This window comes from Silurus meridionalis, chromosome 4 (assembly GCF_014805685.1).
Source record: "Silurus meridionalis isolate SWU-2019-XX chromosome 4, ASM1480568v1, whole genome shotgun sequence".
NCBI lineage: Eukaryota > Metazoa > Chordata > Actinopteri > Siluriformes > Siluridae > Silurus > Silurus meridionalis.
In genome coordinates, this window is record NC_060887.1 from 10324811 (window position 1) to 10336909 (window position 12099).

The 12099-nt window shown below is 41.0% G+C and overlaps 1 protein-coding gene across 1 annotated transcript in view; it reads right to left on the reverse strand.

Moving 5' to 3' along the window:
* Positions 1 to 11725, reverse strand: part of snx27b (sorting nexin 27b) — a 28067-nt gene extending 16342 nt beyond the window's left edge. Inside the window, 6 exon segments of the mRNA XM_046846908.1 lie at positions 27 to 131; positions 1961 to 2025; positions 2512 to 2704; positions 3592 to 3823; positions 11252 to 11335; positions 11337 to 11725. Of these exon segments, the coding sequence (XP_046702864.1) occupies positions 27 to 131; positions 1961 to 2025; positions 2512 to 2704; positions 3592 to 3823; positions 11252 to 11335; positions 11337 to 11536 (879 nt within the window). The 5' untranslated portion in view covers positions 11537 to 11725.
* Between the last annotated feature and the right edge of the window lie 374 nt (positions 11726 to 12099).

Below are 12099 nucleotides of genomic sequence, written 5' to 3' on the forward strand. Positions count from 1 at the left end.
CAGTGTTGTGTTTCCGTATGCATTACCTGGTACACCTGGTCTGTAGTGCTGTTCTTTCGAACTCGGACGGTTACTGTGGTTTTGTCTGGCATGGCTATCCTCAGCTCCACATCAGAGACACCATTATAGTTCTGAGAGAAAAAGATATTGAGAGAGAGAAGTTTTTAATCATTGGCAGAGATTCATAGGCAGTCAGTTCAAATAGGATGTCTTGATCACGTGAGAAAGAAAAAAAAAAAAAATGCCAAATGACGATAAATAAATAAAAAATTATGAATGGCGAGTACAGAAGAGCACCAGGAAAACTCACTACCAGGAATGAGTGAACACACACACACAAGATCTTCTCACACTACACAGTTCATGGAAAGCATCTGAAGCACAAATACAAGAATGCATTTTGACTTGCTTTCTGTAAGCTATATAAAAATACATCATGGTTCTACTGTTGTGTTTTAGCCAGATACCACACTAATATAAAACCAGCACCTTAAACACTATGCCTTTGCATAAGTTTTCACCTCCCTTGATTCTAACACATTGATCTGTATGTGACAGTTTCGCAGTCCCTGCTGATCAACAGTTTTTTTTGCAGCACGAAGCTACCATCACCATGCTTTACTGTAGAAATGGCGTTCTCACAATCTTTTTAAGCCCAGCCTTTCCTCAGAGCTGGAAAGGTACCCTTACCCTTTGTACATTTAATATATACACTAAACGGACAAAAAGTATTGGTTCTTCCTCACAAAGTTAGAGACACAAAATTGTATAGGATGTCCATAAATACGTTCAACACTACCTGATTTTACTAACACCTTTCAGCTGAGTGAGCACAAATCTCCACAAGCACACTACAAAATTAAGCGGAACATCTTCCCATGATAGTGGAAGTTTCAATAACAGCAAATGGGGACTAAATGGGATATTCAGAAAGCACATGCCAATCTTATGGACAGACCATATAGGGTCATATAGGGCAGATTTAGCCAGAGATGTTTTTTAGTACTGCTAACACTGTATATAATATAGTATGAATATAGAGATTTTTCCTGCATATTACTGGATAAATGCAAAAGGTCACCCGAATTTTACTGATACCGATTGCTAGGTTGGATGGTTTTTGCCGATGACCTATTAAATCAACCGATAGTTTTTAAAATGGATACAGGATAAAAAAAAAAAAAAAAAAACAATATACATAACACTATGCAAAATAGTACACAAGTAAAAAACAAAAAACAAAATTACAAATAAAAAAAAACAGTACTGAATCATGAAAGCGTGCTAACGGAAATACATATGAATATATTTATAAAAATAATTATAGAATTAATACATTAGAGATAACAAATATAGTATAGCACTCTCCGTGCAGCGTGCGGGCTCCGCAGACCGCAGACCTTCTCAGCCGGTCCATTTTTTCCATACCGGACAAAAATCGATATTACTATTTGCCTATATTCGATAACCATTCTGATGGTGCTGATTAACTGGCAAAACTGATGGATTGGTTGACCTCTAGTAAATGCTACATACTGAGGAAAAATCAAGATAAAATTCAGTTAAATACCCTTGATGATTCTCCAGTATGCCTTTAAGCAGTCACCAAATTGGAATTAATATGGTTTTTGCCAGTTTTTTAATAATGGCTTTCCAGTAACGCTAGTATTAGCATTAATAACAGATTATATAATTAATTAATTGTATTATTGCATAAGAACGGGAGCTTTGAGGATGGATTTGGACTGTAGTTAATGTCAACAGTCTGCTACACTGATTTAGGACTACAGTTTGCTCTGATCACCATCACTGCACCTCAACATCGTTTTTCTGTAATAAATGGACATTCGTTTCAGTTTGGCTGCCCCAAACAGCATTTTGCAGGGCTTTTGGAGCAGACAAACTGAAACGAATGGGAGAAAAAACAGGAATATTGAATATTCTTTTGCGTTCGACTCACCTCGTCTGATTCAGACAAGAATTCCTGCATTATATCGCTCTCCCCGATGACTCGCACAGAACACACTGCAGAAAAAAAACATACATGAAGTAGAGGTTTCTGGCAAGGACGTGTCTTTTAAATTCTGTACAGTGCTTTCTCCTTCACACTAAATGTAAGAAAGCAGGTGTGCTCTCAATTAGTCATTCTCTGGGCACATAGTGACCTTTTTGGGCAAAATTATTGGCTTGTTTACACATGAAAGCGGTTTGCTGGTGTAAATTTAATACATCAGTGTCCCTTCGCATTAATTGTGACCATTTTTGTATTGTTTGTTACGTTAATAAAAGCATACTAAGCTAAGCTACGAAGCTGTGCCTGTCTTTGGATTTGAAGGGGCATCCTTACTCGCTGGATTTTTATATACACTACATAGACAAAAGTATTGGGACACCTGACTTTTCCTGCCATATATGGCCCTTTCCCAAACAAACAAAAACCAAAAAAACTAAATTAGCAGCTCACAATTTTATAGGATGTATATTGGAGACCCAGACCCAAAAGAGTCTTACCTCTTTCTAGGTATTCCTCCAATCCCCTCCTTCGGGCGTCCAGCTGCTGCTCGGACAAGGAGAAGGGCCATTTCCCAGGAAGTTTGGGGAAGGTAAAAGTGGCAAACTCCCTCTTAAGGTTTTGATGCAGAATGGCAAATTCCCTGTAACGCTTGGAGCACAGCTGCCTGCCAGCCATGTACACGTTATACACCTACAGCCACCGGGGACACAGACAGAAAGAGTGTAATTCAACAATGGTGTTTGACAAACATTTCTAATTATATTCTTTAAATCTATTTCACACCAGAGAGCTGTAAGTGTAAGACATGTGCATGCTTATATAAACACATTTTTACAAAGACCTATATACAAGAATAATAGCTTAATAGTCAAATGGATCAGATAATGTTCGTCTGAATTTTTTTAAAGATTTGTATTTATAATTTTTTTCAATCATGCTAGACCGGATCACCGCGTCGTAGTTTGCGAGGGACTATACCTTTCTCATGTTATACGCAAAGTCTCGAAAGGTACTAAAATGAGCTAAAAGTCATTAACTACTCAGGATTCACAGATTAAAAAAAATAATCATAATTGTATTTATTAAACATTGTGCTTTTCTGCCATAATAGGCTATTATTCCTTTAAAAACAAATCCAACACACAATTCAGATATCAAGTGGTGTTCTTTTTCCTTTCTTTATTTTGATTGACAGTTGTTTTGAGAGCTAGAAAAACAAACGAGAACATTGATTGTGTGGAGTACATACAGCTATACACAGTCGTGTGTGTAATAAAATATAATAAGATGGTACTGTTTAAGGAAATGAATCAGTGAAGTGGTAAAGGAATGCAGCTTAACTTGGAGCAGAGATAATGTTAATACTAGAGATGGGAGATCTGGGTTTTTTCAGGTTGATGATTTTGTCAGATTTATACTTTTTAGTTAGCCTTCAAAGCAAGTTACTGATCAGAGCATCCAAATCTATGAGTATGGCAACATTGACACCAGGGTTATTTATGCTTTATACACTCCACCTTCACTGTGTAACATACACTGAATGAGGGTGATGTATGTGAATGTAAAAGTGCACTCACCACAAACTTCTCGCCACTCTGCTCCACGTGTTTATAGGTGGGCACAGAGATCGGGACGGCCTGCTTATCGCTGTAGTCGTAGCAAGACTGGGATGAGCTATCGTCTCCCGGGTCCAAGCTGTCCGTCTCTGGCTGTGGGACGGAGAGGACCGCGAGAACAAGCTCCCTTTCTCCAGCGCGGATGAGATCCACCACCTGTTTGTGCGTGGCTCCTTCCACGTTCACACCATTCCTGTAAAGAGAGAGTGCACGGAAATGTATTCATTACCTTAATGCAAATACGTTGGGTTTCACTGGGAAGTCAGTGCAAAAGGGCTGTCTATTACAGAATCAGGTCTAAATCAATCAACCTTTTAATGGAATGGTTAACCAATAAATTATTGGTCATTGTTGCTGCAAAAATAGCAGCAGCATCTACATCAACATCCGAAATGTTTAGTTTGGACATTTCATTTGAACACACTTAAACGAGTGTTGGGCCGCTGTGTGAAAGAACTAAAATAACCATGGCCCCCTTGCCTGCTTTACTGATCTGACTATTCACTTACTGATCGGTGACCCTTTGGGAAGCGAGAGATTTGATATAGTGGTCATGGATATCGACTGGATTATAGATCATTATGGATTTCCCTTAAATGTCCATCTGGTTAATATATTTGATTACAAAGGAGTGGCGGGGTGAAAGGAGGAGGTTAAAATGGTTGAGCTGGTAGATGTTGAGAGATCTCTCTATAGCGGTACATGTATACTGTCCTCTAAAAAACAGCTCAACATACAGCCATTATTGTCTAAATACGAGCAAGAAAAGTGAGTACACCCTAAGAAAACATGTCAAAACTGTGTCCAAAGTGTCAATATTTTGTGTGAGCTTCCCAGTACCAGCAGCACTTATGAAGCCTCAGACCATGATGCTACCACCACCATGCTTGACTGTAAGCAAGACACAATTTTCTTGGTTCTCCTCAACAGGGTGTTGCCACACATGCTGGACACCATCTGAGCCCAACAAGTTTATGTTGGTCTCATCAGGCCAGTAATTCATGCTCTTGGACAGATTGTCTTTAGCAAATTGTTTGCAGGGTTACTTGTGAGCCAGCTTTAGAAGAGGCTTCCTTCTGGGACGACGGCCCTTAAACCCACTTGTTGCAGTGTGTGGTGTATGGTCTGAGCACTGACAAATTGACCTTCCGCTTCTGCAACATCTTAAGCAATGCTGCAGCACTCATGTCTGTTTTTTTTTTTTAAAGCAGCTTCTGCACCTGATGCACAGCGAGGACGAGGACTCAATTTCTTTGATCGATCCTTGCAAACCCTTTCCCTAGTGGAATCTTGGAAAACCCTGAACACGCAGTTTCAAGGTGTTACCGATCTTCTTATAGCCTCGGCCATCTTTGTGGAGATCAACAATTAAAAATCCTCAAGGCGAGTTCTTTGCCATGAGGTGCCATGTTGAACATCCAGTGTTCAGTATACTGCTTTAACTGCTCTAATACGAGACACAAATATGTATGGTCCTGTCAAGCACTCAAAAACATGAACTTGATCAGTAGGACATCTGCCGTCGCATGTTTACACGACGTACAGCTGTTATCAGTGTACTGACTTTTGGTGCCAGTTATTTAGACAATAATGGCTGTATGTTGCGTTATTTTCAGAGGACAGTAAATCTGTAGTGTTATACAAGCTGCACATTGACTACTCAAAAACATTCATTTACATCCGTTTCATTTCTATAGTATTGTCTATTAAGATTTACTAAAATGGTTGCTGAAATGTGAGGGGTGCACTCACATGGTACCACTGTACCACTTTATATATATATATATATATATATATATATATATATATATATATATATATATATATATATATATATATATATATATATATATATATATATATACACACACACACACACATATATATATATATATATATATATAGCTCTTGACAAGATCTTTTGCTTTGTGACTAATCTAAGCAGAGACATGTTGCATCTTGTTGCTCTCTACATATCCCGAATGAATGTCTCCCTGAGATCTTCCGCCTCAGAGTTTACGCTTTGACACTAGACATCTTTTTCTGTGCTTATCGAGGCAGGCCAAAGAGCAACCTGAAGAGAGGTCAACTATTACACATTCATCAGCAATCTCTTTCTTTCTCTCTCTCTCTCACACTCACACACACACACACACTCACACACAATCTCACTATCTATTCCTCTTGCATACACACAAAAAAAAGATGTGTAAGCAAAAACGGCCTCATGCTTCCTCATTGGTACCATTCAAGAACAGTTAATGTGTCACACTGGTCTGCTGTTATGCAATACAGAAACAAAGAGAGGGAAGCATGAAAAAAAAATTTCCTTCACACTCTCTGTCTAAATCAGTCTCTCTCTCTCTCTCTCTCTCTCTCTCTCTCTCTCTCTCTTTCACACAGACTGAATGCCTACACACAGCATCGGTGCTTTCTTTTCATTTTGGAATAAGACCCTTTACAAAATTCATACAGTATTACGTCATATCAAGAGCTGTAATTCTGTAGTTTGCCGTGACGTGGACGATGACAAAATTTCATGATTTCATGATTTGGAAACGAGATGTTTTTTTTCCACAAGATGTGTTAGGATTAGCAAGTAGGACCAAAAAACACATACATTGAGAATGTAGTAACAAGAAGGGCGGCGCTGTGAATAGATGAAACGCCATTCAAATGTGCTTCAACCAGGCAGGAAGCTATTGTGGTGATATTTGACCTTGCTGTGATCTTGCTCCTGTTTGGATCAATTCCAAAATCTTATCAGTTCATCTGCTGGTAATGATGATTTTTTCCGGATAAATTAGACAAACATTCCCTGTTCTTGAGATGTCGTTGCTAAAACCCCCAGACAGACACATGAACAGGCAGATGGATGAACGGACACACAGATGGACCAATTTCGAAAATCGTAGACAGCCAGGAAACGTCATTTGGGCCACTGAATTCGAACATATAAGTAACATCCCTGCATTGCAAACAAGAAGGATACGATTGAAGGAGAAATCTTTCAGACATATGTCCTTTCTATAACCTTGAACCTGTTTGGACTAATTCCAAAATCAGTTCTGCTGGTTAAAATAAAAATGTCATATGAAATCATGCAAACATTCAACCACGTGGTCTCGAGACAACAAGAATCCCAGACGAAGAATGGGTAGATGGACGACCAAAAATAGAACGCCCCCGGCTCAGCAGCCGAGGCATGTTATCGAGCTCAGAGACGAAAACCCTTTACTAGCTTAGGAGTATAAAAGTAAAGTCTATTTATTAGATACAAATTATAAATACTGCAAAAATACTGCAATATAGATATTAATGATGAACAAATAGTAAACTAGAATTCCATTTTGTTTATTTATATATTTCATTTGAAAGCTCAAAATCAACAAAAGGTAATTTCGTCTTCTAATATATGTGCAAACAAAATTAGAAAAACAAAAAAACCCCTGAAATACCTTGCTTGAATAAGCTCCCAGTTTCCTCTGACAGAATGAGGACACAATTACTTCCCTCTGGCATCCACCTGTCAATCATTAATTTTTCATACTGTCCAGATTAAAACTTCAATTGTTGAAGGCTCATTACTCAGACTGTAAAGCTTAAAATAAATAAGAAAAAAAAAATGCATAGATTAGAGACAGGCTCCAAAACACTATGAAAGCGCTTGTATATCCCAGCACAGTGAGCACGGCGAAATCAATAATCAGGAAATGGAAGCTCTATGGCACCACCCAGACACTGCCAAGAAAATTCTGTCCCTCAAAACCCACGGAGAACAATCCAGTAATCGCATTTTGAGCTCCAGAGTTCACCTTTAACAGCATAATACAGAGAAAAGAATGAGCTTCAGAGTTCAGAGGCTGCGAGTCGAGTAATGATGCTGAACACTGGTTTGTATGGGAGGCTGGTGAGAAGCCGTTGATCATAAAGTACCTAAGGAAAGCAGGACAGTGTCTCGGCTGAAAAAGGTTTTGTGCTCAGATGAGATGCTGAAAAAGCTTTTGGCACAAACCTATTAATGTCCCACACCTCAAGACACACAATCCGTGTACAGTGAAGCAGGGTGGGGGAAACATAATGCTTTGGGGAATCAGCAGAGCCCAAGATTCTTATTGGAAGTGACTAAAAAGATAGATGGCGCAAAATATTGAAGGGAAAAAACAGCAAAAGATTCTGCTTGAATACGCTGGAAAACTGAAGCTTGGAAGGAAATTTTAGCACAGCGATCCCAAGTACAGGGCGAAAGCAACAAGTCATAGAAGTCCCATTGAGAATCTGTGGCAAAACCATAAATCAGAGCCAGTTAAAGAATAAACAAGATAGTGTGTTGTTATATACAATTACAGAGGCTCCAAAGGTTTATATTCCTCATACACTGTTAGACAACTGAAATAAACCTCTATGAACTACCAAACAATCTAAATGTAAAAATCTTCTCAGTATAGGCATTTTTAATGTGGAACGAGCGTTTTTTCAAACACCAGCGAGTTTTAAAGCAAAAAAACCCCATAGCATCGTCAGATTTCGATTATTGTAGCTTCAGACATTCTCCACAGAGTAGCAATTTAACTCACGTCTTGCCTACAAGGCTACATGAGTGATAATGTAAGCTGGTGAATGAGCCTCAAAACCCCTGCTGAGGCATCGTAATATCTTAAATCAGGTTCAGCAAGAAATGATTCAATGGGAGAATCGTATCTGTTCTGAATGGAGGTAAAAACGGAGGTGCTATAAACATATTCTTGTGTTCAGAGAGGTGGACATTATATATTTCCTTTTTACTCCACTTTCAAACCATTTGTCTTCTCTGTCTAGAATCTTTGTTCTTGTAAAAGGGTCTCTCGATGTTCAGGTGGTGGTGTAGCTCCATAAAGACAGTGTCTTGGAGTGGAAGATCTTGAGTGGCCTGCTATAGAGCCTCAACTACACTTTATTTCCAAAAGTATTGGGTCACCTGGTCATAAGTTCGGTATCTGATTTTTGAGCATTGCATTCCACACCCTATAATCCCCTCCACTCTTCTGGGAAGATGTTTCACCGAATTTCCGAGTGTACTTATGGATATTTGTGTTCATCGGCTACAAATGTATTACGACAGGCAGGTACTGATGTAGGTGAGGAGGCCTGGGTTACAGTCAGCGTTTCAATTCACCCCAACGGTGTTCAGTAGGGATGCGATCAGAGCTCTATAGCAGGCCACTGAAGATCTTCCTCTCCAAAGCATGTAAACCAGATCTCCAAGGATCTCACTTTGTGCACAGGTTTCCAATTTCAGGTGGATGCATAATATTATTAGAGCGCATCTTGTGATACATTTGTGTGCCTCCAGCTTTGTGGTAACAGTTCGGAAAAGACCCACGTACAGCAAGAAAGGTCAAGTGACCCAATACTTTTGGCAACATAGTGTATATTAACAACTCACCATCAGTACCTGACTTTACTAACACCCTTGTAGCTGAATGGCAACATCATCCCAGAACAGTGAAGGCTATTAAAGGTATATAAAGGTTAATATTTAATATTAAACAAATGGGGACATGTAAAATAGGATGTTCAAACCTATTCAGATCGTATGCTCAGGTGTCCACAAAAATTTTTTTGTCCATATAGTATACGTGGGGATCGTTTGAGATCACAATTCTCAAAGGCACAGCACGAGTTTGCTTATATTAGCAGCTGTTTTTCTTTCGGAAAACATGGACAGGGTGTGCTGATGGGTTTGACTGATAATCACAATGTCCAAAATGTAGCTGAGAGCTTCTTTTCAGTTGTGTGGGTGTTCTGTCGCGTCATGTACAGTATCCTCAAGCAGTGGTTTCTAGACACATACCAGATTATGAGACTATGTTCACAAGTCAGCAGTCGCTGTACTATGACATTACCAGTAAAAGTCCTTACTACTGGTTGCCATAGTAACTTTTATTAGTGTGGTGCGAGCAGCTTTCATGGCAAATCAGGAGAATTATCACTTTTTTCTACATTTATTTTCCCGACTTATATCTCATTCATACAACTGAATAGTGATGGGGGTTAAGGGCCTTGTTTAGGAGCGTAGGCGTTGCAGCTCAGTGGTGGTGGGATTTGAACTCATGACCTTCAGATCCAAAGTCCAATGCCTACGCTACCATCACCTCTCCTTTCCTCAACTTCTTGCATGTCCTTGGACGCACCTACGTCTAGTCAACATGGTTGCTGTCATTCATGTCGTTGAAAGTCGGCAATTTGTTTGTTTGCATATAATACATAAACAATTTCACAGATCTTCTGCCTCCTCTGACCGCCCACCCAATTTAAACAGAGCTTAATCTTAGCTTTTCTGCTTCTAATCAGAGAGAGAGAGAGAGAGAGAGAGAGAGAGAGAGAGAGAGAGAGAGAGAGAGACTCATCCCTCGTCATAGCAACCAATCCCAGAATCACTGACGTGCCCTTCTGAATATCAACCTGTAGCCCAATTGCAAATGGGGAGCAATGACAAATAGGTGGATCTTTACTGAGAACCTTAAGAGCACCTTTGCAGAAGCAGGGGTTGAGTATTGACCAATTGGGATGAAAAACAAAATTGAACAAAAACAATTACGCCAATCATTTCGGTGAGCGTTTCCGACCTGATGACCCGCGTCTCTCTTTCTCGTACATCATCCTCCTGGTGCTAACAGCTGCACTGGCCGTGCAGGATGCAGAAGAAAGAGCGAGGCTGTCTGTGCACTCTGCTGATGTGTGATCAGAATGTTTAATGAAGGCCGGCCCTCCGACACAAACCTCCTTTTCTTCTGAAAGAGGCAGCCATTCCAAACAGCTGCAAAGGCCACATTATATTCACAAGGTAAAAGACTGGGAGCTTCACAGATCCCCAGGGCTCAACCTGAAGATCATCAAGGAATCATCAAAACGTGTTTTCTGGCTTGTGATTGCAACGCTTCTAGTAGATCTCCATCCAGGTGCTCTACACTCCATGAACGTTCACCGTGACGTGGGAACGACCAGGGGATAATGACGTTGCACCACGTGATACCCCAAGCTTGTCACATCTCTAACCGAGCTCCTGTGTCTCCTTACAGCTAATTAACATGCAACGAAACAACCTTCCCAACGCACCTGATCCTCTCCCGTGTAGTTACACCATGCACCACTGACGAGCTCTCTGGGTCACTGACTCTAAAAACCAAACATGTCAACACAGGTGGCTAGCACAAGACCGAGCATAGGAAGCTTGTTTTTTATTGTGTTTTTTTCCCCATCTCTATTGCGGTTCCAGCGCTCGGATTGGCTAGCCAGATTGGCAAAAAATGCCTCATGCACCAATCGGAGCGCGGAATATCAACGTTAGCCAATCCTAGCGCATGGGGTGGGATTTGGTAGAATACGGGTAGGAAGAAGAAAAAACAAGACCAGGCGCTAGTGTAGTTATTTGGCTAGTTTTAAGATAATGTCAGGTAAAACAGCTGATTATATATAAGGAGATAAAATTTATATGATTAAATATATAAATACATATTATATAAAAGTCGATGGTCAGGCTTGGTCAAGTTTGGGAGCTGGATGACAGCGCGTCCACAGCGGGCTTAGCCGGAGGATGCTAAGTACGCGGTGGAGGCGCAGCAGCCGAGCGGCAACTCACACTTCGAGGATGCGGTCGCCCTTGGAGATGCCGGCTCTGTCGGCTGCCCCACCGGGCAACACGGCGCTGACGTGCTGGAGCGGCATACAGCTCGCCGTTGATGCTCCTTAGCTGGCCGCCTTCGCTCACTTGCCCGCGCACGTTGAAGCCGTAGCCCGAGTCCGACTTGACGATGCGGACGAGCCGCGGGCCCGCGGCGGCGCTCCCGCCGGAGCCATGGCGCGACGAGCGCTGCGCTGAGGGCGCCGCCGAGCGCACGTCCTCACCCTCCACCACGTCTGCCATGTTTGGTTTCAAATCCCGGAAAATGTTTAAAAAAAAAAAAAAAAAAGTTAAAAAAAAAAAATAATCCCCGTTAGGACTCCGCTTTCTCACGCGCCGCGCTCATACATCTGATTATCCGCCTGCCCGAGATAGCCCCGCCCCGCAAACCGAAGCCACGCCCACTACCCCGTCACGAGGTCCTGCTTCTGGTTCTCCCTTCACGGAATAACAAAAACGGTGCATCATGGCGCATGTAGTCCGTCTGATCGCAGGGTCATCGCTCTGGGGATGTGCGATTATCACTCGATTTTATCTCGATCCGATAATACGGTACTTTCAGGATCGTCGATAACGAAACCAATACTTACATGAAATGAAGTATCATAGTGTCATAGTCTATATATGAAAGAAAGAGGCTTTTTTTAACTTGTTACATGTACATTACAACACAGTGAAATTATTTCTTTATATATCTAAGAGACTTTAGGAAGCTGGAGTCAGAGCAGACGTCAGCCGTGATACAGCGCTCCTGGAGTATAGAGGGTTAAGGGCCTTGCTGGCAATACTGGGGCTTGAACCTCTGA